At 34.3% G+C, this 24313-nt stretch overlaps 1 protein-coding gene across 4 annotated transcripts in view; it reads left to right on the top strand.

The window, feature by feature from the left end:
• The window catches only part of LOC123552110 (probable serine racemase), a 40384-nt gene that overhangs the window by 14643 nt on the left and 1428 nt on the right, over positions 1–24313 (top strand). For 3 of the 4 annotated variants that reach the window (XM_053541654.1, XM_045341497.2, XM_045341501.2), the window contains 7 exons: positions 6104–6145; positions 7009–7175; positions 8123–8207; positions 9044–9170; positions 13681–13731; positions 18800–18927; positions 20900–20950. In XM_053541654.1, coding sequence (XP_053397629.1) covers positions 6110–6145; positions 7009–7175; positions 8123–8207; positions 9044–9170; positions 13681–13731; positions 18800–18927; positions 20900–20950 — 645 coding nt within the window. In that variant the 5' untranslated portion in view covers positions 6104–6109. Of the gene's footprint in view, positions 1–6103; positions 6146–7008; positions 7176–8122; positions 8208–9043; positions 9171–13680; positions 13732–18799; positions 18928–19459; positions 19497–20899; positions 20951–24313 lie in introns of all 4 variants that reach the window. The other variant, XM_045341500.2, reaches the window with a different exon arrangement.

Raw genomic sequence — 24313 nt, 5'->3', positions numbered from 1 at the left:
TATTAATAATACTGTCTGACAACATTCCATGCCCATCTTATATAGTTTGTGTTTAATATTGTTGACCTGTTGTTGTTTTTGTTGGTACGGGTTCACAGTTTAAATAGATCTCATAATTCTGTGTTTAATCTGGTTCACTGTATTTCTATGATTGCGTTTTTAGCTCACCTATCACATAGTGACAAGGTGAGCTTTTGTGATCACCCTTCGTCCGTCGTCCGTCGTCAGTCCGTGCGTCCGTGCGTACGTCCGTGCGTGCGTCCGTGCGTCCGTCCGTCAACAATTTCTTGTCTGCATGATAGTGGTTTCATTTATGATTTTAATTTAACCAAACTTGCACACAACTTGGATCACCATAAGATCTCGGTTCCTTTCTTGAACTGGCCAGATCCCAATATGGGTTCCAGAGTTATGGCCCCTGAAAGGGCCAAAATTAGCTATTTTGACCTTGTCTGCACAATAGCAGCTTTATTTATGATTTGATTTTTACCAAACTTGCACACAACTTGTATCACTATAAGATCTCGGTTCCTTTCTTGAACTGGCCAGATCCCAATATGGGTTTCAGAGTTATGGCCCCTGAAAGGGCCAAAATTAGCTATTTTGACCTTGTCTGCACAATAGCAACTTTATTTATGATTTGATTTTTACTAAACTGGCACACAACTTGTATCACCATAAGATCTCGGTTCCTTTCTTGAACTGGCCAGATTCCGTTATGGGTTCCAGAGTTATGGCCCCTGAAAGGGCCAGAATTAGCTATTTTGACCTTGTCTTCACAATAGCAGCTTCATTAATATGATTTTATTTTAACCAAACTTGCACACAACTTGTATCACTATAAGATCTTGGTTCCTTTCTTGAACTGGCGAGATTGCAATATGAGTTCCAGAGTTATGGCCCCTAAAAGGGCCAAAATTAGCTATTTTGACCTTGTCTGCACAATAGCAGCTTTATTTATGATTTGATTTTTACCAAACTGGCACACAACTTGTATCAACATAAGATCTTGGTTCCTTTCTTGAACTGGCCAGATTCCATTATGGGTTCCAGAGTTATTGCGCCTGAAAGGGCCAGAATTAGCTATTTTGACCTTGTCTTCACAATAGCAGCTTTATTTATGATTTGAATTTAACCAAACTTGCACAAAATTTGTGTCGCCATAAGATCTCAGTTCCTTTGTTGAACCGGCCAGATCCCTTAATGGGTTCTAGAGTTATGGCCCCTGAAAGGGCCAAAATTAGCTATTTTGACCTTGTCTGCACAATAGCAGCTTCATTTATGATTTGATTTTAACCAAACTTGCACACAACTTGTATCACCACAAGATCTTGGTTCCTTTCTTGAACTGGCCAGATTCCATCATGGGTTCCAGAGTTATGGCCCCCTAAAGGTCCAAAATTGGCTATTTTGGCTTTTGCAGCCATATAGAGACTTCATTGATGATTTTATTTGATACAAACTTCCAAAATATCTTCAACAACAATAACACTTGGATTTCATGACAAATCAGATCCAATCGTAGGTACCAGAGTTATTTTATATCTGATTACCTCCCCTGATTGTAATCAAAATGGATTTATATCAGTAAGTACTTATAGGACTTATTTGAAATTTCATTATTATAATTAGTTGGACTGAGCCAATCAGGGTAGATAACTATGGACTGATTTTATGTCAAATTACCTCCCTTTATTTCAAATTAAAATGGATATATCTCCGTAACTAATGAAGATACTGATCTGAAATTTTATTTATGTCAACAGATTTATTTGGCAGATCCTTCTTTTGTTCACTTACAATAATTCTCTTTTTTATTACGTCCCTTTTACGTTACTATAAATAGCTTTTTTTAGTAACTTTTTTATTATTGGCCGTAGGGAAAAACCGAGACCACTTTTCTGTGGTATAACATGGATGTTACCTCCAATTTTTAGGTGTATTTTGACATATCTGTACTTTTTTTAAAAAAAAATTGTTCTTTTTGGTTAAATTTCTTCCCTTTGTTGTTCCTGTCTTTTGGACTTTTTTCTGAGGACCTTCTTGTCCTCAAGTGCAATGGTAACATGTGAGCGATATAGGGCCATCATGGCCCTCTTGTTTATTGTTTAGCATGGTTACCTGGCAAATTTTCATATTTGACGGTTGTTCTTACGACACGATGTCTTTAAACATTTCATATTTAATCTTAAAACATTTGGCACTTAGTGTTTAATATCCGACATTAGCTCAACCGGAAGCTAACATGACGATTTACGCCAACGTTTACGACAAACTAATGTGTTTTTAAATCTATTCCTCTTTAAAAAAAAATCATTAACCTGCTTAATGATTTAATAATGCTGAAATAATGAATAAATTACCACAGTTACATTACAAAATATTGTTGCCTTAAAATGACGTCATTGACGTCATCACGTTACGTGTCAGTTACCGCGCAAAAGTATCTTTTATCTTGAAAGTACGTAATTCTGAGCATTTTTTATTTGAACTATTTCTACACAATACCTTTTATGAGTCTTTCGTTAAGATAAATAGGGTACCATGTAAAGCGTTTGGTATTCTGCTAATAATATTGCTCTAATGTTTATAGTTTGGCATTGAAGCCGTCGAAAATCCCATTATCATAACACTTTTGTTAAAAATTTAGAGAAAACGCGTTACCATGGAAACAGAGCTCAGCGGCATATACATTTTAAGCTTATATTAGAAGGCTAACACGAATACTAGTAAAATTATCAACTACGCAGACTTCTACGTAATGGTGAAACCGAATTACACTGAAAGTGTTAAATATCCGTATTTTCCTTTTTCTTTCACTATAAGATACCTTTGCAGGGTCATGTACTTCGAACATGGACAAAAATGTATTTGAAGGGAGAGGGATAAACGAACTTGAGACTGCAGCAGCTAAAACATTAAATTACACGAAACACAATTAATTAAGTACTACGGTTCAACTAATTTGAATTTACCCTTGTACCTAGGTATACTACCTCCTTAACACGTTTGAAGCCTTTTTCTATTGGATATATGTTTTATATCATATGTAGTAACTGCTGGATGTGCAGAGGTTAAAAAATAGCCTAGTGGTAGAGCGTCCGCTTCGAATGCGGGAGGTCGTGGGTTCGATCCCCGGCCGCGTCATACCAAAGACGTGAAAATGGTACCAGTAGCTCCCTTGCTTGGCGCTTAGCATTAAAAGGGAAACTAGCCTCTTCACTCATACCATCGTGGCGATGGATTCCATCAGGAAAGAGGTGTCGAGATTGATTTATATAAATTGTACAACTTGCTTTACAATCGACCTAAAATAAATTATGACTAAAAAATAGGTTGCCTAAATAAAGACTTGATTTAGCGTTTCTAAAGTAAAATGCATCAAAACTGTGTAAAGTGTGTTTCAAGTTGCTTATTAACTTTAACAAATCTAAGTTTTACCTCAGATATCCCTGGATCAATTGACCAGATTATTAAAAATGTAAAAATGTGTCCTTTAAAGTGTTACGATTTTTCCATGATTTTACTAAGTGACATGGTATTTAATCTCAAAACCCAATTTCAAACTTGAGCTACATTTCATAAAACGTAAGTAGACATATGGCTTGTGGAGAGTTAACAATGTTTTCCTATTGTCTGATATTGTGACCTTGGTTGAAACCTTAGTTTCAAAATTTGCCTAGAATTCATATGAATGAACAATTTGACCATGTTTCAGACAGATCAAGAAGAAAATATTGTCTGGCCCTCTAAAAAGTTCAGAAGACTTTTCTATGAACTGACCTAGCCATTGATCCAAGAAAAAACAAGTTTAAAATTTCATCTAGATTCAAAACAAACTTGAATCTAACCAGGTTTATGATTGATCCATTTGAAAATAAGACCTCTCAAGTGTTGATGTGTTACCATGGCCCAAGTTTTGACAAGAGAGGAGTCAGATTCAGAATGGCCCAATATTTTAAAGACTTGCACTAGTGACATAGATTTTAACCCTGTTTCAAACATGTTCGACATTTTGTTAAGACGAACATTCTATGGAAGTCTAATTATGACTGGTCTATGACTGTTAAAAGTGAAATTAGTTACCAGTTTACCACGGACGACGACGACAGACGGCGTACACAGGGCTATCACAACAGCTCGCCGTGGGCTTGTTGTTTCAGAAATTCATACTTAATGTTGAATAGCATGCCAGTAATGTGTTTTGACGGTAGATCAACACTTTTTGAGATATGTATAACACGTATTTTTTGACGGACAGACGGACAGACAGAAAAGCAAAGGCAAATGTACATCATCTCATTATCACAAGCGGGACACAGCTCTCAGTTTTTAGCTAATCTTTTCGAAGAATAAGTAGAGCTATTGCACCTGGCCACCGACGTCGGCGTCGGCCTTCCGATTTTGTCTCAGTAACCACTTGTGGGAATGGATTGAAACTTCAAACACTTATTCACTGTAATAAACTGAATAACACTGGTCAGCTTCCTTATCTCTCTCTATATATATATTACAAATTATCTCCCTTTGTGACTACGCCATATTTGGTGAAGTTGTTGAATGTAAGCTGATACCTCAACTACCAACTAATAGCAACTAATGGGAAAGGATCGAAACTTCACATACGTGCTCAATGTGATTATCTGACATGCAGTGCACGGGTTCCATAACTATATTTTGCATTTTTACAAAGTTGTGCCTCTTTTTTGACTATCAAATTCATTTATTTGACAAGGCTGTTGAATAAAGAAGCGTTGCTGACCTCCAACAGCTCTTGATAGTTTTTACTTATGATTCTGTTGCAGCAGGCATTAAGCTTTTAGATATTTGGCTAGTCAGTTGAAGACAAGCTTAACAGGGTTTAACAAGGAATGCTTACTATATCTTTACTATGATTTTAGAATCTAAACTAAATAATATTATACAACTCTTGATCGCTTATTATTCAACTAAGGTCTCTCAAAATTCAATAAATACTGGTTTCATATATTTTAGATCTGTGATATATATAATCAGGCAGATTTAATGTAACATGATACGATATATATATAATTGAGACTATAATAGAATATACTGTATTGCATTGCATGCTTTGCATTGCTTTGTACTGTATGGTAATAAGCCATTTCTTATCCCCTTTATAGGCTTGTTGTTTTCCTACTACGCTGCACACAGAATAATAACTGTAATATCACCGTTTAGCTCATTTTTTCCCCTCAAATTTAAAAATAACAATAATAAATCCAGTACTTCATTTTTTTTGCTACACTGATCTAAACAACTTGGAAAGTTTTCATAATGGGAGTATATGTGAAAATCACATATTTGATTATATTTTCGCAAATAGAATTTTTTCTTCAATGTACTTTTAGATGGAACTAGTCACAATTGCAACTCAACATATAATTAAATGTTTAAAATGAATAAGAAAATGCTGTCAGTAGTTCGCAATTACATGTTAGAGGTGTAGTATCGGAGAATCTATAAGGCTCGCCTTCCACATTTTGACCATTTTATAGAACCAGGTCATAGATACAGGTACAGTCAGCTTGGATTTCAACATAGTATGATATGTTAAGGTTTCCTGCCTGTCTGTTTTTACTTGTGAGATACAAACTGCATTTTAAAGAAGTTATATAGGCATATAATGAATGCTTAATGTTGTGGTAGCGAAATAAAGCTGTTACATAATTTTGGTATTTTATTAGTGTAATAACACATTGATGTCGTTCGACTTTTTATACTGGGAGAAGGGAAAATAAATTTGATTGCATCAGCAAGGAAGCTAGAATCGATAAATGGAATATTGCATTTATTTCTTTCCACATTAAATTTATAAAACATGTTGAATGAAATAGAGTAAATGTACGACATAACCTTGCATTAACTCGTTTAAAATTACACATTAAAATATTCTTATGAATATTCTTATGAATTATCCTCTACTTATCGCAAAATTTTGTTTCATAGATTGACTTCTTAATAATTTATCTGATTAACAGACTTAACTAATACAAAACAAATGTGTATTGCAGAATATATTTTATAACGATTCATAAATCTGCCCTAAACTATTAATCCCTTTTATTTTGGTTTGTTTCAGATATTAATGTTGGAGAGAACAAAAGAACATATAAAAGGCGTGGTAATGTACATACAGTTATACTTCAGCGTATTCTTGGTTTCTTCTTTTTATATACTTCATGTGTTAACTTTTCCCTAATCTAATTAAGATTAGTTAAGGTGCTGGTCTTCAAATCAACACCAAACATCCACAAGAGAGATATATTTTTTTCAATATACATGTACGTCTAAACTTATATATCTTATGCTTTGCAGTTTTCGTTGAAATGAAACGGTTGTTCTTATAAGTTAGGCCACTCTTTTTGCAAGAATTTGAAGACTATTCTTGATATTTCCTCATTGATAAAAACATTTCTCTTATATTTAATCAAAACGTGTATTATTCTTACCTTTGTAAAATAATCAAAGATTATTTCATTTGTTTTAAATTGTTATATAAAGTAAGACAGTACACCAGCTACACATCTGTCAAGTTGATATATGATGCATTTATGTAATTGTTTTATTATCAAACACACACGTTTTATACGTCAAATTGTCAGACAGTGCATATAACTGATGTTAGAGAATTGCTATATATTGCTGTTTTAGATATCTCAGATAGTCAAAGAAAGATCAGGCATAGGCCGGTTGTCCGGCCCGAGACCTAGGAAATGGGTCTCGTAGATATTAAGATTAAGTTAGGCTATAGATACGACACTTTTTAAGATCAGACTTAAGAAGTTACAAAATGAATTATGAAAGTTATGTACGAAATATTCTACTGTGCAAATAAACATAAAAAATGTTCACACTCGTGTTGTGTTACGTTACACCTTTTCAAATAAGGGTATTTCAAACAAAAATATATTGCATTTTGGTGTGGCTGGACTAAAGATATTCCGACACAGAAACAAATGTAAAGCATGTTTATATTTTGCTTAGACAACGCACAGTAGCGGAAATCATGGCCAAGCTCTGGCTTGGGCCGCAAACATGAAAGGACTTAAATGTAACGTGATCACACCAAAGGACACACCGGAAGTTAAGATACGGTCAATTACGCACTACGGAGCGGACGTAACACTATGCGAGCCGACGCCGACATCCAGGTATTTAAAATAAAAAAGACAAAATAATGTCATTTTCAGAAACCTTTCATTGCTAGGTGGTATCGATTATTAGACATGTTTACCAACAAGGACTTAACCTGTATATAAGAATAATGTAAGACAGAGTACTAACTTGTATTAAGGCCTCGCCATTTTAAGCCTATAAATCTGGAATGTATCGACCAAGTTGAGTTCAAAACAAGTACTTGAACTTTCATCGGAGCCAAAACAGAATAAGTCATTTTTACCGAATGCTGCTGCAGCAGTTTGTTATTGTCTAAAAACAAACGTATTTGTAATAGTCTTGTGAATAACAATTCAATGTTCTGTTATGAATTTAATATGCAGCCGAAAAAAGATGGGTTTAGCTGTTTGCTTTCCTGCGGTTTGTAAACCAGTCCTATACCAGTTTGAACGCAAATATTTCCTAAACCAAGCAACGTTTGTAAACGGGGTGCTGATTAGTCAAATAAGCTTACAAAGCAAAAATAAGCAGATGTTTGTTTGTCAAAAACTGACATGTAGTGTGTTTGTATTTTCTTATCCAAAACATACTAACGAAAAACGTGTTGTTTGTTCGTAAAACAGTGTGTAAATCCATCCTATTGCTTTATTGTAATCATAGTAAATACAGAAATATTGTTTGAAAAGCAGATAATTTCATACTTGCGACATTGCTTGCTTCTAACTGTGTAGTATATTTCTGAAATTATATGTTTCGTCATAGCCATCACATAGCGGAGAGTATCGCTAAAAACCTATGAACTATGCTGACATGGAATAAAAGTCAAGAAAATGATTCAGGCAACTAAATAAAGTGTTAAATAATGTGTCTACCATTAGATATTTCATGTTTTAGTCTATTGTATTCTCGACTTTTGTCTATAAATATTTCAGGATAGATACTCATAATTAGTAACCGTTTATATTTCTAATTGTATGAATAGAGAAGAAACGTGTAAGAAAGTTGCGGAGGAGAACAACTACGACTCTGTGCCTTCCTCAGATCACTACCACATTATTGCTGGTCAGGTAAATAAACTCTTACTTAGTATTTGAGAACTTGTTCGATCGAACCCGACAGATTGCCTCGGTAACCTAGTGGTTTAGCACCCGCTTTAAGAGGTCGTGCGTTCGATCCCTGGCCGCGTCATACCAAAAACATGCAAACGGTACAAAACTGTTCCTCGCTTGACGCTTAGCATTAAGGGGATAGTAGGAGGACCGGTCAGCCAAGTGTCAGTATAATGTGGCCGGGTGGGGTATTATGTCACTGCGTGATATTCCAGTGAGGCAGCACTTTAAAGTGGGGCATTGCGCTCACTGCTACAAGAAGGCACCGTCGTTTATATGACTGAAAAATTGTTGAAAAAATACCCTAAACTCGATCACACACGAACCCGATAAGGTCGGTTAAATTTGTTCCAGTATCAGGCAGTTCGTGCCATCGAGCAATAAACATTATATTTTGCCGGGACCTGACAATGAGTTCGAGCGAGAGGTGGTGTTTTCAAGCGAACAAAGTCCGACTGTAGTGAATTTCGGGGATAATTTTCGCTAAGCATTTAATAAAGGAAATTGTTTAGCTTTAAAGAAACAGAATACGGTTAGCTTAGACCCTGGTTATGGAAAATGACCCGAGTACCACAAAGTCCATAAATTCTTTAAACTGTCATGGTTTTGGGATCTTACGATAAAGCGACTAAAGTAAAAGAACATCACCTGTCAAAAGGCGGTAAACCCTGGTAGGCAACAACAAACAAAAATATTCTGTATTACGACTTGGTAGCTATGTTTATGGGTCAGTAAGCGTACAAATACATTCTATGTCTTTTGAAGTCTTAACTGCTTTATTAATATCATTTCAGGGAACTATAGCATTAGAATTTTTGGAAGATGTGCCTCAGTTGAATGCAATACTGGTATCAGCTAGTAAAGGCGGAATGGCGTCTGGAGTAGCTATTGCAGCAAAAGCACTCAAACCTGATATCAAAAGTGAGTTTAGTTTGCATGATACATGAAGCTTGTGCTATACTGATGCAAGTACGTAAGTATCCAACTACCTCAGTGGGTAGAAGACTACAAATCAGGACTACAAAGCTCGGTAGGGAGAGCACAGGTGTACGGATCGCGGATTTGAGTTTTATCCCTGTGCAATGCGTATTTTCTCGTTAACGGTTTGATAAAAGACATTGTGTCTGCAATCATTCATGCTGGCAGCGGAGAACAGGTTACTACTGGTATTGCCAGGAACCTGGAAACTGCATTCCATTATGTAATTTATGTAACAATTTAAATGTACTTATGAACAGAGTAGAACAGAACATATACAGTAAACGTTACCTTTAACGAACATTGTTATAACGAATTTGTAGTTATAAAACGCTTTTAAAATATCCCAATTTTCTTTATTAAATAAAATGGTTATAGCGAACATAGGGGAAGTCAGTGGTGCAATGGTTACTAAGTTGGACTACAACGCAAACGATCCGGGTTCTCCCTATACTTGGATTCAGTGTTGTTATATTTTTCATGGAGTCCATTCAATATCTTTGAAATAGAATTCCGCTTATTAATAAGCCGGTAGTAGGGGGCGTGAGAGGTGTTGCATTTAACATTACCTCCCATGAACAATAGTATTAGTCAAACAGAGTTTACTGTTAGTTTGCTTGGCTATATTTTATGCTTTCAAACGATCTTCTTGTTTATCTACTAGTTTTGACTTGTTTATAGTCTACTAGTTTTGACTTGTTTATATCAAAACTAGTGTTCAATGTAGGGGGACTTACTTAAACTGGTACTGCTTGCAGATGGAGGTCAATATGACACCTGTTGTTGGCTCGACTAGAAATAACTAGTTCCATTCCTTTCATGGTGTTGGAGTAGGGGTGGGGTGTTCCGTCGACTTCGAACGCTAAACAAAAAAAAAAACGTTACCTTTAAAAGATATAGTAGAATATCTGGTATAACACAGAAAGAATTTTCATACAAACAGTACTAATTACATTTGTATTTGGGAGACATTGTAGTGACAATTATGAATCTTAAAACAAATATTAAAGCCATAGCGTGATTATTGATATATCTCTATGACATTAAAGAAACAAGTACATGCATAACACTGAAATTTTGATTTGATAATTAAGGTATCTGATATATATAATAGTAATAATTCCTCTCGCAAACTGGCCTAAGTGTTTGCACATTGAAAAATACGTAATCACTTATTATATGTTTTAGTTTAGTTTATTATATTTCATTCCATTAGGCTAAGAAGCCAATGATGACAAACATTGCATGGTAATAATATGACGAACAGTGATATTAACAAATAATATTCGAAGCTTAATGACAAATGTTCTAAATAGCCGGAGAAGGTTACATGTAATTTTGCTAAATATAAAATTCTAATCTACATAGACACATAATTATACTTAAAACACGGTTGTGACGTATTCCTTTGTTAGTTTGGTCCATTATATAGGTTATTGTACCGATACCGCTCTATACACGCGATTATTTTACTATACCTGTCCATTATTAACCTGTAACTGTCCGGATACTTTAAGAATGGACAGTTACAGGTTAATAATGGACATGCATATAGTAACAACCTTGTGCGTTGAGAGGTTTGAGTACATCAACCTATATAATTCAAAAGTTTCGAAATATAAACTGCAACGTTTTACAGAAATTGTAGCTGCAATAAAAACTCTGAAGGGGAATCCGAAATCGGCCCCCTGATTATCAGTAAAATGAAAATCAAAGAATAGGCCAAAAGTAGTTTGGATCTTTAGCTGATAGAAATTCCTCTGTGTATACCCCTAAATCGTGAGAGAAAAGTTTCGCAGAAATACACCTGGTATGGCATTTTCAGCTAAAAATAGGCAACGTAATGTACAAAAACATACTTTTCCTTTATTTTTCAAATGCTGCATACCCACATTTCTTATACAGTGTTTCTGTAAAATTATTTATTTTCTTTTTTGGCCATAACAGACATTTATTAAAGTCCTACCCAGAAATGTGCAAAGTCACGACAAAGAAAAAGAAGTCAAATGTTCTACTTCACGTTTCGGTATTACCATAAAATTTAGCCGTAATGATCTTATCATGACGATACAATATTATTGTATTTACGATATTATTTATTATAATAACGAAATATTTTTCTCGTAAAAACGAGATATGAAGGTGCCATGTAAAGATCTCGTAGTTATGTGACACATGTATTCGGGTAAATTTCTTGTGATAATGATAGAATATCTCGTAATTACGCAATATTAAGATAAAATATTGGTCTTATGTTAAACTTTATTAGATTTAATGTTTACATTTTTGAGTAAGTAGCTGTTCTAGCCTCTAGCATGAGTAATCAAATTTACACTTGCTTGTTATTTGTCACTACTCGGAACAATATTTTTTTCTCCTACCAGTAGGATTCCTAGCCTTAGACTAGTAGATGTTTTATTGTTTAGTCTTTTTGTCTTATAATGCTAAAGAAACAACAAACTCACCTCTGGCGAATATGCCTTCTTATAATATCAAAAAAGATTATACCTGAATCACACACTACTTAATATGACAATTATGTCATTGAAGCGCACATGTTGACACAGTAACTCATGGTCAAAACTTATAGTCTATTTCTATATAACTTTAAGTAGTATATAGTCTTTTTTCGAAATTAGAATTCGGTCACAGTATAGGTTGTTTCAAAGATTATCATTGATTGCATTAACATTATGTCATGTTGAATTGAATGTATCTCTTGCATTGTATACTCAAACAACTGTTAAGTTTCGAGTTAATAAAGGTATGTTCTGTTCTGTTCTGTTCAATAAAAACGATATTGTATTGTAATGACGATATACAGAATTGTAATCACGAAATGTTTCCTCGTAAAATCGAGACATGAAGCCGTCATAACGAGTATAGATCTCGATGTAATGTGATAAGGGTAATTTCGTATAATAATGATATCTCGTAATTACGGGAAAGACCATTTTTTCCGAAAGAATCTCTTCGACGTTTGTAGTTTGAAGATTGATGTAAAAATTCCATTTTCTGTTTTGTAAACTCCTGATGAATTAAAAATTAAAAATTTTGTTATGTTTGATGTTAGGAGTTTCTCATACCAGTCATAAAAGTGAAAAGTGCAGGTAAAACGTTTGTAATGATTTTGTAAAACATAATTTTGCAATTTGCATGAGATTTTAAAAGTACATTTGTTTATGATATAATATAATTAAAGACGTCTCCAGAATTCAAGAACTTCCTTCTTTTAGGCAGGGAGAACTTCAGAATGATACATATTTTATCCTGGTTTTAAAGAAGAGAAAAAAAATGCATACATGCCGTTGAAGAATTTTTAAATCAAGCAGTAAGGTTTTCCTCCCCAACTTATTATTAAAAACATAATTTCAAAGGTCGAAATAAATTCAAATTGCATTTCATTTTCATAACTTAATACTTATAGAGAATAAGACACGATTTTTGTGGTAATTAGCATTTTCTCGGCATGTCTGTTTCATTGTTTGATTAAAAATGCTGAGTAATATTTGAAAAATTAAACATACATTTTAGAATGTCTTCACCTGGACCCATCATTGTATTAAAATACTTTATCTATATAAAACTGCAAACTCAGCACGAACAAAGCATGGACAACTGTAGACGCACATATTATAAGGTCAAGTTAAATTTTAGTTATGTAAAGGTTCTTCAAAACATTTAAATATAACAAAACGAGATTTATTTTAAACTTTTCTAAAAAAACAGCACTGAATATCACAAACGTTTCAAAACTTCTAATTGTAATAAATCTTTATATGCAATTTAATTTTAACTCCGTTCACTTGTATTTAGTTTAAACACGCTACGCTCGCTCGTTACACAAATCCCAAGGTCTATAAAACCATGCTTACATATTCCTCGAATAATAACTATTACTAAGTAATGGATCGACTAAATGGTTTTTATTGATTAACTATTATATTGAAATTAATCTTGTCGCGATAATGTTTCGTACATGTGAATGTGAAAGCCTTCGTAGTAAGTATGCCCGTATGACATTCAACTGGCAACAATACATGTGAAGCTAGACTTCAAAATAACTATCCAAACATTGTTTTTTCAATAAATTTCATGTATTAAAATCAAGTCCAAAATAAATTTTAAACCAGTTAGCGCGGTATGTAATTTCATTGTTGGCTCACCTGACGAGAAATACACATGGAGTAATATCTGCGTAGTTGCCAGAGGTCACACTAAGCGAAAAAACACACCCTGGGATGTATTTTGGTTTACATGACGAAATATTTGCTGTTCTCACAGGCGAGAATTTTGCACCGGCGTGTAAATTTTGCCCATATGAAGAGCGCTTAACCATGATAGAAATTTTACACAAAAAAATAAATACTCTCAGCAAACTTCAAGATACAGACAATATATTAAGTGTTGCGTTAAAAAAAAATGTTGAGTGCTTTTATTTTTCTATTTACAGTTTTCATTGTTGAACCAGACGAAAAAGAACTAGAAAAATGTTTAAGGGCAGGTAAATAGTTTACTATTAATTGTAACACTGAAAGCATATTTGTTTTCCTTGTGTTGTATACTATATCATATATGTTCTTGACTATTTTCTGTTTATATAATTGGTGAGTTAGGATCGTTCGTTTCCAGGCTTAAAAGATTTATTATGTAACTGATACTTCCTTTGGCTTCTTTCGATTTCTAATTTGATTGACATACAGCAGTTAGCACCTTTATAATATTTCCTGTATCAAAGAACAAGATTTACAAGATTACAAGATTTTATTTCATATAAACCAGAAGGTCATAGACCCATGTGGCAAAATGCAGCATTTATAAGTATATGGTGACAGCAAACGAAAGTTAACAGTATATACAGTCATCATATCAAATGTGACGTAAAGTTTATAACTAGTAATATAATTGATTGTAGCAATATAGACATTGGTCATATCAAATATAACGTCAAGTAAAACGTTAGACAATTAGTAGTGTGGAAGTTTAGAATGAAATTTAATAAATCGCCACGGACTGGTCCGAAAGAGACACTGAAATTGAAAATAAATATAATCGGTTGTAATGTACTCTGTATTTGTGTACCTGAATACGAGCACTAATAACATAATAGTATCTACTACTTCAAGTACATAGTGTCAGTATACTAACTATACTAAAAATGATTATATTGATAAACTTATTGCTACAATTGAAACATATGATTAAATATTTGAATACTAATACAGAAGAGCTAGACATGAAAACTTACTTCAGATCAACACTCAAGACTTTCCACTACGTTGTAAACCTTGTCCGAAAACGAAAGTTGACAAGATAACAACAGTGAGACATGCATCTGTTTACAATATGCTTTGCAAACTGAATTATATTTACAAAATATCAAGAAAATCTCAAAAAACATACATCACAATCAAACTAGATCATGTATAACATCAACACACTATTTACCATTATGTTGTCCATCTTCTCCGAATGCGAAAGTTGACAAGTCCGCCTTGTCAGGATGCGAAAACTGACAAGATTAGACAACTTGGTTATTCATATGCATAGGAAATGCTACAAAACCTAAATACTAAGTGCATGAAAATTACCTGCATAATAGTTATACAAAATACTGAGACAATAAAGTTAATAAATCACGTTAATATTTGGATTATCATTCGAGCTGCTGTATTGATGCTGATGTTATATATCATAATGTGACAGACTACTGTCTTATATAAAGTAAACGAGATCTTAATTCAAAAGCTTTTTCTACAAAGCTTGCAAGATTTTTTACTATAACAGTGTTTTCTGAATTAATAAGATCGATGAATTTAAACATACTTGGTCTTTTCCAAAATCTTGAGGGTAAAAATTGTTTCCTTAAATCTGCGTACATATTACACTGAATAACAAAATGGTACTCATCTTCCAAACATTCACAAAAGGTACATTTACGTTCATAAATGGGAGTACTAACAGGCTGATTCCATCTACCAGTTTCGATACAAAGGCGATGCGATGACACACGTAAACGTGACAAATTGATACGAAATTTTGAGATATTCAATATGTTTAAGTAAGGCTGAAACCTGAATACAGCTACATGTCGGTAAAATAAAGCTCTGCTCGACTCATTTAGCCTTGCTTGCCAGTTCTGTACAAATTGATCTTTAATCTTCTGTTTTACCATTTCTAAAAATAAGTGTACATCGCCAACAGTTTGACATATCCATGCATCATTCAAACCTAATGAATAAAGTAAATCTCTAAGTAATGAACACCAGTTTTTTCTTGTGGGGTAATCTAGGATATCTTGATACAACATTAAATACACCTTTTTAACATATTTCTTGTCATCAGCTTGTAACAATTTTGTCCAGTATTTGATAATGTTCATATATCTTATATTTTGTAAAGGCATTCTTCCTAACTCTCCATATATAAAATCATTCTGTGTACCTTTTTTTACGCCTAAGAGACGTTTACAGAATTGCATATACACTCTATCTAATGTTTTACCATGGTAAAAACCCCAAACTTCACTACCATAATTGAAAATAGGTACAATAAGTTTGTCAAATAAATCTAGTTTATGTTTAACAGAGATATACGTAAATTTATACAAATATTTATTCATTTGAAATATAGCCTTAAGCGCTTGACCCGCTAAGGTATTCTGTGCTTCAGTAAATGACCCAGCTGTTGTAAATACAACACCAAGATATACAAATCTACCCACTATTAGTAATGTTTGCGGGTAAACGCCCACCTTTTCTAAAAATCATAACCTTAGTTTTAAGCGGGTTAACTAATAATTTCCATTTATTACAGTATTCATGCAGCATATCTAAACTAATTTGTAACTCATATTGGCTGTTTGCAAACAAGACAATATCAAGAACAGACCAGCATTTTGAAGTTTATTTATACTCTGTCTTTGTGTTCTTCTCAGTTAGATAAAGCATTTTGGCCAAACAACATCTTAAATTATTATTTAAGGAATATATAGAAATAAAGATAAGAAAATATAATCCTGTTATTTAATATTGCCCAGCGAGACTCTAACATTTGTAACACCATTAATAATACATAAAACTGAATACGACCACTTGCACTTAATTAATTCACCAACTCTGTAAGAGCGTGTCATGTTCATTTTTGCAATATTCAAATATAAAATATAAATTAACTTATGACTGGTGGTAGGATTTTTTTGAATTTCGAAGATATTTTGAGTAGTCATCGCAACATCAAATAGGAATGCGTAGCGACTAACTGTAGAGCAGTCAATCACCAAACATGCACTGCGCTCTACATTTTTTTGCATTGTATACTCTTTTAAAAAACATTGTTATAAATTTTACAAATATTTGATTAAAATAAGCGTTATGTTTGATTTTACGTAGTTGTTTATAAATTTCGGTCTCAGCATATTGTGGTGCGTGCGTGCGTGTGTGTATGGAGGGGAGGGAGGGGGTGGGTGGGTGGGGGGGGGAGAGTAGTAGGACTTAGGTTCGTGTTTTATTTCGTTACAAAGTTCGGACGATCTGTGGTAAGATACAGTGACAGCCTTCCGTAGTTTGCGATACCACAGATGTTACAAAAGATTCCTGAGCAAGGTTTTGCAAAACGAAAAATTTGTGATATACAGCATCGTATGATGTTGTTTGAGGAACATCTCCTCCCATGTGGGGGAACTTTCGAAGTTGAAATCGATTCAGTTATTATTTATTTTTGTTGCTAAATTATAGTTAACAACTGCTAGATGTAAATAAAAAAATCACGCTTCTAAATCTGAGGTATTAGCCGCGTAAAACTATATATACATGTGTATATATATTTTTTTTTGATAAATGTGTTTCATCGTTGCTTAAACTAAATAGATTGTCCATATTCAAAATATTATATTTTCAATATACCTTGAGCTGTTATTAGACACTTCAGTAATGTCAAACTGGAACTCAAAGGACATGAGGAAATATATCAGCAACCAGTGGGACGCAGTTAGCCGCCTTCAAGTTTCTATTGCAGCTTTTGAAGTTCAAAAAAGTTATGCATACCATCAATGATAGTGGATTAAGGTAGTTCTGCACGTTTGGATCGACATTTTTTCTACAATGTATAGGCATAGGAAATAGAGATCAATATAATTGCACCTTTACTAATCCTACCAGGTGTTATGTATTACAAAAGTGCTTCTGTTGTGACATTTTGATACAAGCAAAACTGTATTATCTGCACTATTATTTACTTACTGATACATTATTTTATTATTGGCTTGTTAAAAGTTAATTTTTTACCATATATAAGTTGATAGAATCACAGGAACCATGTTTTGAGGGGTAAATCAAACACAAAAGAATAAATCCTAAATGTTTTTGTTGTGCAAAAAAGTATGATATTGTGTCTAAAACAGTTTTCATTTTCCACTCAATTGCGTAATTGCAAGGGAAGTAAACTAATAGATAGCTCTGCTTATAAGTATTAGCCCAAGGCAGAAGTTGTCATTCTTCGTGGATCACAACTTTAAATTAAAAATTAAAACTTCTGTTATTAATATTAACAAAACTATCATAAACTTCACATTTGTGAAATCATTTTTGGTTATTTTAAGGACTTGGAAGTCAATTGCTAGACTTTATTTGATGTATTACTATCATTGAATGTTTAAGGGCCTATCTCTACAATGTAGAATTTGATTAAACTCTTATTTTTCAAAACTTCAGAATATACCTAGAAAATTCAGCAAATAAAAAAGATAGGGTCGTGTGCTTGATTTTTTGCTAGACTGATTTGAAAACATTTTCGCGAATAGAAATTTTTCTATAATGTAGATTTTGATGAATGAAACTTCTCACAGTTGTAAATAAAGACGTGGCCTACAATTTGATGAAATAAAATGTGTAGGTCCGTGTGCTTATTTTTAAGGTATTTGACCATGATTAAAGTGAACTGGACATATCTCGCTATTTTTAAGACATGTTGAATTATTTAACGTGCCATATGTTTTAATACCATATTTTGACGATTCATTCATGAAATGATTTCCATTTCCGTACGCCGAATCCAGGCTTTATTCTACTTTTTTCGGATAAATGACGTTGCGTCATCACTTCCGGTTTATCAAACGTGCAGAACTACCTTAAAGAAGGAAAGTCATGTTTTGGAATAAGAAAACCAATAAGAAGACAAGAAAAGATAAAACTTAGAATTTGATTTCTTATCTGTATGAAATGATTTTCATAAATTATCATGTACGAGATGCTGGCGCAATACGCTATAATTCGAGAACACTAATGAATCAAGTTTTCAACAGGTACAAACCTCTGGCCTAATCCGCTATGGGTATTTAACAATTTTAGCAGTTATTGTATTGAACAGTATTTTAACAGTATTGAACAGTATTTTAACAGTATTGAACCAATTTATCAAATAAATTTCAAATGCAGGGTTGAGACTTACATAATCTGCCAAGTTTCGTAAACACAATTGGACCGATTTGTCAAGTAACTTTCGAATTAAGGTTTGAGTTTGACCCAATTTGCCACGATTCCTAAACATAATTAATCAAGTAAATTTTATTTCAGCTATGAGACTCTGGCCCGATCCACCACGGTTCGTGGACACGATTGCGGATGGCATACGGATACAACAGCTTGGAAATCTCACCTGGCCAATCATTCTTAATCTTGCTGAGAAGGAAGTCTTAACAGCGGTAAAGAAATAGTACAATTCTATTAACAATGATTAAGAGCGATTGGTGTTAAAAGTCTGTTTATTATTTTATATTGTACAAAAAGGATTTCAGTTGGCCTCTTCTAGCGAGTGAGTGGTAAAGTTAATTGACTTCGAATAGATAGCCATCTACAGTGCCAACAATCAATACTGATTATAACTGGGAGGCTCTTTGTCTGGGACAGACTGTTAAAAGATGAGCAAGTCCATTAGGTGCAATTTAAAAAGAACTAAGATTAAAAGACATAGATTTAGATTAAAAAGTTACAGTTGCAAGCCACTCAGTGACCAGAATCAAGCTGGGACTGGACTCTATATATAGGGGGGAGACCATTCCAGGGACGAATTGTTCTGAGGTACCAAGGCTTGGGAGGGTTTTAGTGGCATTGACTTGGGCAGGATAATTAGTAAGAAAAATATCTAGGATATTTTCTTTCCTAGTGGGGATTGTGTCCATTTGCTGAAGGTTAAAGTTAACATAAGGAAAGTGTCGTATATGTCTGTATTTGCAGTTGGCCTTTGGGGATTCAGACGACCAGTCAATATCAGGTAGGTTAAAGTCACCTAGTATCCAGATTATACTGTTGTTGTTTTTTTGAATTTTGGTGATGGATGACCATAACTCTGCAAGGGCTTCTTGGTCATTTTAATGTGGCTTATAAAAGGAGCGGATGTCGTACTCCTTTTATACTGATTTTGACCCAGCATTGATTGCAATTTGATTTAAGGTCAGATTGTTCTTGACTGATCAGGTTTCTGGATATGACAGTCAGAAAACCTCCACCCTGACTTGAAACTGGTAATTGAGGTTATCTTGAAAGGTTTCTGCTGTACGGTTTAAACCAGGTTTCAGTGCAGCAGATGATGTCTGGCTTAAGGTGCACCATAAACCGGTTTAAACTCCCCAGTGGTGGTTTTGCCACTGACCGTTCCAAGGCGGTGCCCCACTATGTATGTGTTTGTTTTGTCCTTTTGTGTTTTTCATTTTTTTTGTGTGTGGTGTGCGAGGGTTGTTCGTGTGTCTTAGGGGAGGCTGCGTTTTTTGAACGTGGCTTTCCCTTTTGGATATTCTTCCTTGTTTTTAACCTGTTGGATGACCTGGTGTTGGTCTTGGATTTTGTCTTTATTGACCTGCAATTAACGTTAAGGAGGTTCGAGTCTTGTAAGGAACTAACAAAGTCGTTTGTTCTACCCAGGTACCTTCGGTGCCCGAAATAATATCCAAAGGACAGCTTCAGTTGCAATTGGAAGGTTGCTTTATAACCCTGTGTCAGTGTTATTTAAAACCAACAAATTTTCAAAAAAAAAACATAAACAAGAGAAAGGTGCAATTTAATCTACCACATTATCTGTATGTCCTTGTAATTTCGGAAAATACAACATTTTGATAGTAGCATTATTGGCACTCACATATTAAAACGACTGTTTCAATCAGTCATAAAATATCAAAAAAAAAAAAGAAATTAAAGAGGGTGCACATAAGTTCTCTTCATCAGCCAATTCATAAATTTATTTATGCACTGTAAAACTAAACTCAACTGCAAAATGTATTGGTTTCGCTGAAAACGAAACTCTTGACCGAAAACAATTTTACAAGTATGTTTTGACCTTAGACATAATGACCGCCAAGGCCATAAGAGGTATCTATGGAACATTGATATAGAATACTATAGATATTGATGATGTAGATATAATAAAAGCGGCCAGTATTGACCAGTGTTTATGTTATAACAGTAGTGTAAATGTTGATGCAATAATAGCAACAGTAGTATGATGTTACTATTGAAGTCAGCGTTGATGTCATATAATCTGCAAGTGACTTTCATATATGCAGTTTTGTATGGTGACTTCGAGTTCGTTCTTTGTTATATTTGTCCGGAATAAACTTGATGTCTATTCCAAGATCTATTTTTGTATAACGTATGGCGAAGATGATTTTTTTTTCATTTCAGAACAATGATGAAATTATCAAAGGGATGAAATTCGCCTGTGAGAGAATGAAGGTTTGCCTATCTATTGTTTTCATAAAAAACATTTGTATTTCACCGCTATTTAAAGCAATAAACGTCATTGTACTAAATGATAAGACAAGTGTCCCTTTGTTTTGACATATTATTGCCGTTTTGGCACTCGCATTTTTTCTGCATTGGTCTTCTTAATATCTGAAACCGAAACAGATATGATTTAGAGATTTAACTCTGGCTCTAAGGTTCGTTCACCAGGTTTCATATCTTTGACTTTTCTGTTTACGAAATTACTCCCCTATATGTACTTCAAAGTGTCGTTCTGTTTCATCATTTCTGTTTTGCTTCCCTGGGATATCTCATGAACCGAAAGTTAAAACAGGCTTTAAGGAATATAAGGGCAAGCGCACGTACCATGTCCGATGATTGTGTCTTTTCTTATGACAAAATTGTTTCCCTTTCTGCAGTCCAAAATATATCCCGTGTCCTAATTCCTGTTGTTTTCTTTCCTTGCATATCTCTGTAACCGATAAAGATTTTTCCTTACTGATTTTTTACATCATCCACCAGTCCGCTATGTTTCAGCTTATGAAATTGTTTTCACGCCTATCTAAAGTCCATAAGCAACAGAACTTTAACAACATAATCTTAAAAATTAAAAGAAGGACTACATGGTCGAATGGTTAAGGTCGTTGACTTCGAATCACTCGCCCTGTGGGTTCGAGCCTCACTCGGGCGTTGAATTCTTCATCTGAGGAAGCCATCCAGTTGGCTTAAGGTAGGTCGATAGTTCTATTCTACCAAGGTGCCCGCTCGTGATTAAATAATGCACGGAGGGGCACCTTGGATCTTCCTGCACCAACAAAGCTTGAAAGTCGCCATAAGACATAGAATAGAGACCGTGCGACGTTAAACCCAAACAAATCAAAGCGCTGAAAGCACAGAAAGGTTGAAACCTTTCAAAAGGCTGTTAACAACTACCCTGAAGAAATACATGTTGTTCTGGTAAGAACTATGAGTGTAGTCTTCAATGTCACAGGAGTTGGTATTAAAGGCATAAAGGTAGTTATTCGCCGGATGGATGTGCCTCCGTGGTCCACTAGAATGTAGTCCATATCAATATATAGTGCAATTTTCCCGCCCAGTAAAGGCCATTTTCATGCCAAATATAAGCTTGATTGTAAACAGGAATGTCTGCTGATGTTTTTAAGCTACGTTATATGCTTCAAAACGTGAATCGAAGCTGTTTGAAAATGGAAGTGAAAGTAGGTATTTCCTGATGTCTACCTACGCAATATTATAGCGTTTTCATCACGTGTATCAGTCACGTGACCATGGTTTCACTGCATTACGGTCAACCCCATAAGTAGTCATGTGCATCCCTTCAGATCTTTTTTCATACAAAGAGCTGGTTTTAACACGTAATAAAATTACTGTAGTAAAATATCTACCCGATATCGATCTGGATTCTGAGCAGACGACATGAAGAATATATTTCATTGAAAACAATAGAGGGCAGGTCAAGCCTGTGCACTCTGAACAATGAGAACAACGAAGCGCAGGTCAACGCATTCTAGAAAATGGCACAGATGACGGACTCGCTTATGTATGACTTTATCAGTAGAAGACGATGTTTTAAACCATGTTTATTTTATAACTTTATTCAACATTACAAAATTACAAAATCATAGTGTACATAAATACGCTCCCGGCGCTCCCAAACTGCGCTGATCATTTAAGAAAGATATATCAAACAGAAGGGTCATTATGGTCCTACTGCTCACCAGGGTATCAGACGCTATTCTCCAAGTGATCAGATCTCTAACAGTTAACTCCAATATCATTTACGTTTGCTATGTGTCAATATTTTTTCTACAATTGTAAATTGAAGCATATTTCCAAGAATTGCTAAGTTGAGGTGATGAATCAGTAAATCGAAAGGACTATCAAGCATAAACTAGAAGGATTTGAAAATAATATCGAACAGGCAATGCACTCCGTACAATACCAGAATGTACTAACTGCACCCAGAAAAGTTCAACTCCAAGAATTCAACACCTCAAAAGTTCAACTCCAAGTTCATTCTCCAAGTAAACAGATCTCAGACAGTTCAACTCCAAGATTACAAATTTGCTCAGCTCAATCGGTAAATTAAACGAGGCTTATCAACTGTTCTAGCAAGGTTGGCATATAAGTGGAAATAGAATGATCTAGAAGGGCTCAGTATTCAAAAGCTATATACCATCTAGGATGTACCTCTGTGTGTCTGGAGTACAGTATACTATAACGTTTCACAAACTTACGCGGAGCGGGCGTGACATAATCAATATTACCAAATGTTTAAATTTAACACGGCCACCAGTCTATTGTACATATTTGAGCGAATGTTTTTTTTGACAAATTGTTATGTATTAAGTAAATAAGGCTACTTATTAAGAATAGCCCATGTGTCGACTTCCACAAAACAAAACCACAGTTTTCAGATAAAAAAAATAATGTTTTGATCAAAGGACCATTGGTCCCTTCTCTTATTCTTAACAAGAAGATATAATTAAAAGTATTTCTATGTAGCTAGGTTGAAAGCATCGAGAAGAATAGAAAAATCTAATTATGTTTCAAAATTCAACACGATATCACATATACACCAACTTCCACAATTTTTGGAGCACGGGTTGTTTAATTCTACACAGTTTTGTGAAATCAACTTCTAGTTTATCCGACTCTGAAATTGCAATGTATTGATGTCACGACATACATTGGTGCTGTAACCCCACTTCTTTATTCATGGGCTGTTGCCATAAAAGTCCGCTACCTTGTTAAAACAGTTTCTACAAACGACCGACCCTGTTAAAACAACAGTAGAATTCAGTGAGGTCCATCAAGCTAGAAACTAGACCCACCCTAAAATCCTGTTGTTCGACTCCTGCACATAAAAAAATCGTGTTACTGTAGAGCTAAATAAATGATGTTTTGACAATTGAGAAACATGCTTGTAAAATCCACGAGAGCCGAATACAAAACCCTGATCTAGCTAGATTCTACTGTTATAATGACCCTTTTATTATATACATCTACCTTTTTGTTTGTTGTTTGCTTATTGAACGAAATCTTCAATGTTTATCGATATTAAAATGGACAAAACACACAATTCCATCTCTAGAATTGGTGACACTAATAGGGTTTATATGTTAATATGAAATAAGGCACTGCCTCAATCGGGAATCGATCGGACTTCACCTCATCCCATCCCATTTGAAAAGAACTGTCTAATGACAGCACGATAGTAAATATCTCATTCGGTATATCGCATGTTACCGTAGAGGGATCGATCCCGATTTTCGTCGCTACGCGTAGGATCGATTCCCTATCAATTTAAAGGTAGATTTTGGAATGAAAACAATA

Source organism: Mercenaria mercenaria, chromosome 4 (genome assembly GCF_021730395.1).
Source record: "Mercenaria mercenaria strain notata chromosome 4, MADL_Memer_1, whole genome shotgun sequence".
In the NCBI taxonomy this organism is placed as follows: Eukaryota; Metazoa; Mollusca; class Bivalvia; order Venerida; family Veneridae; genus Mercenaria; species Mercenaria mercenaria.
Note: the sequence above shows the minus strand (reverse complement) of the source record. Positions and strands in the feature narration are given on the sequence as shown.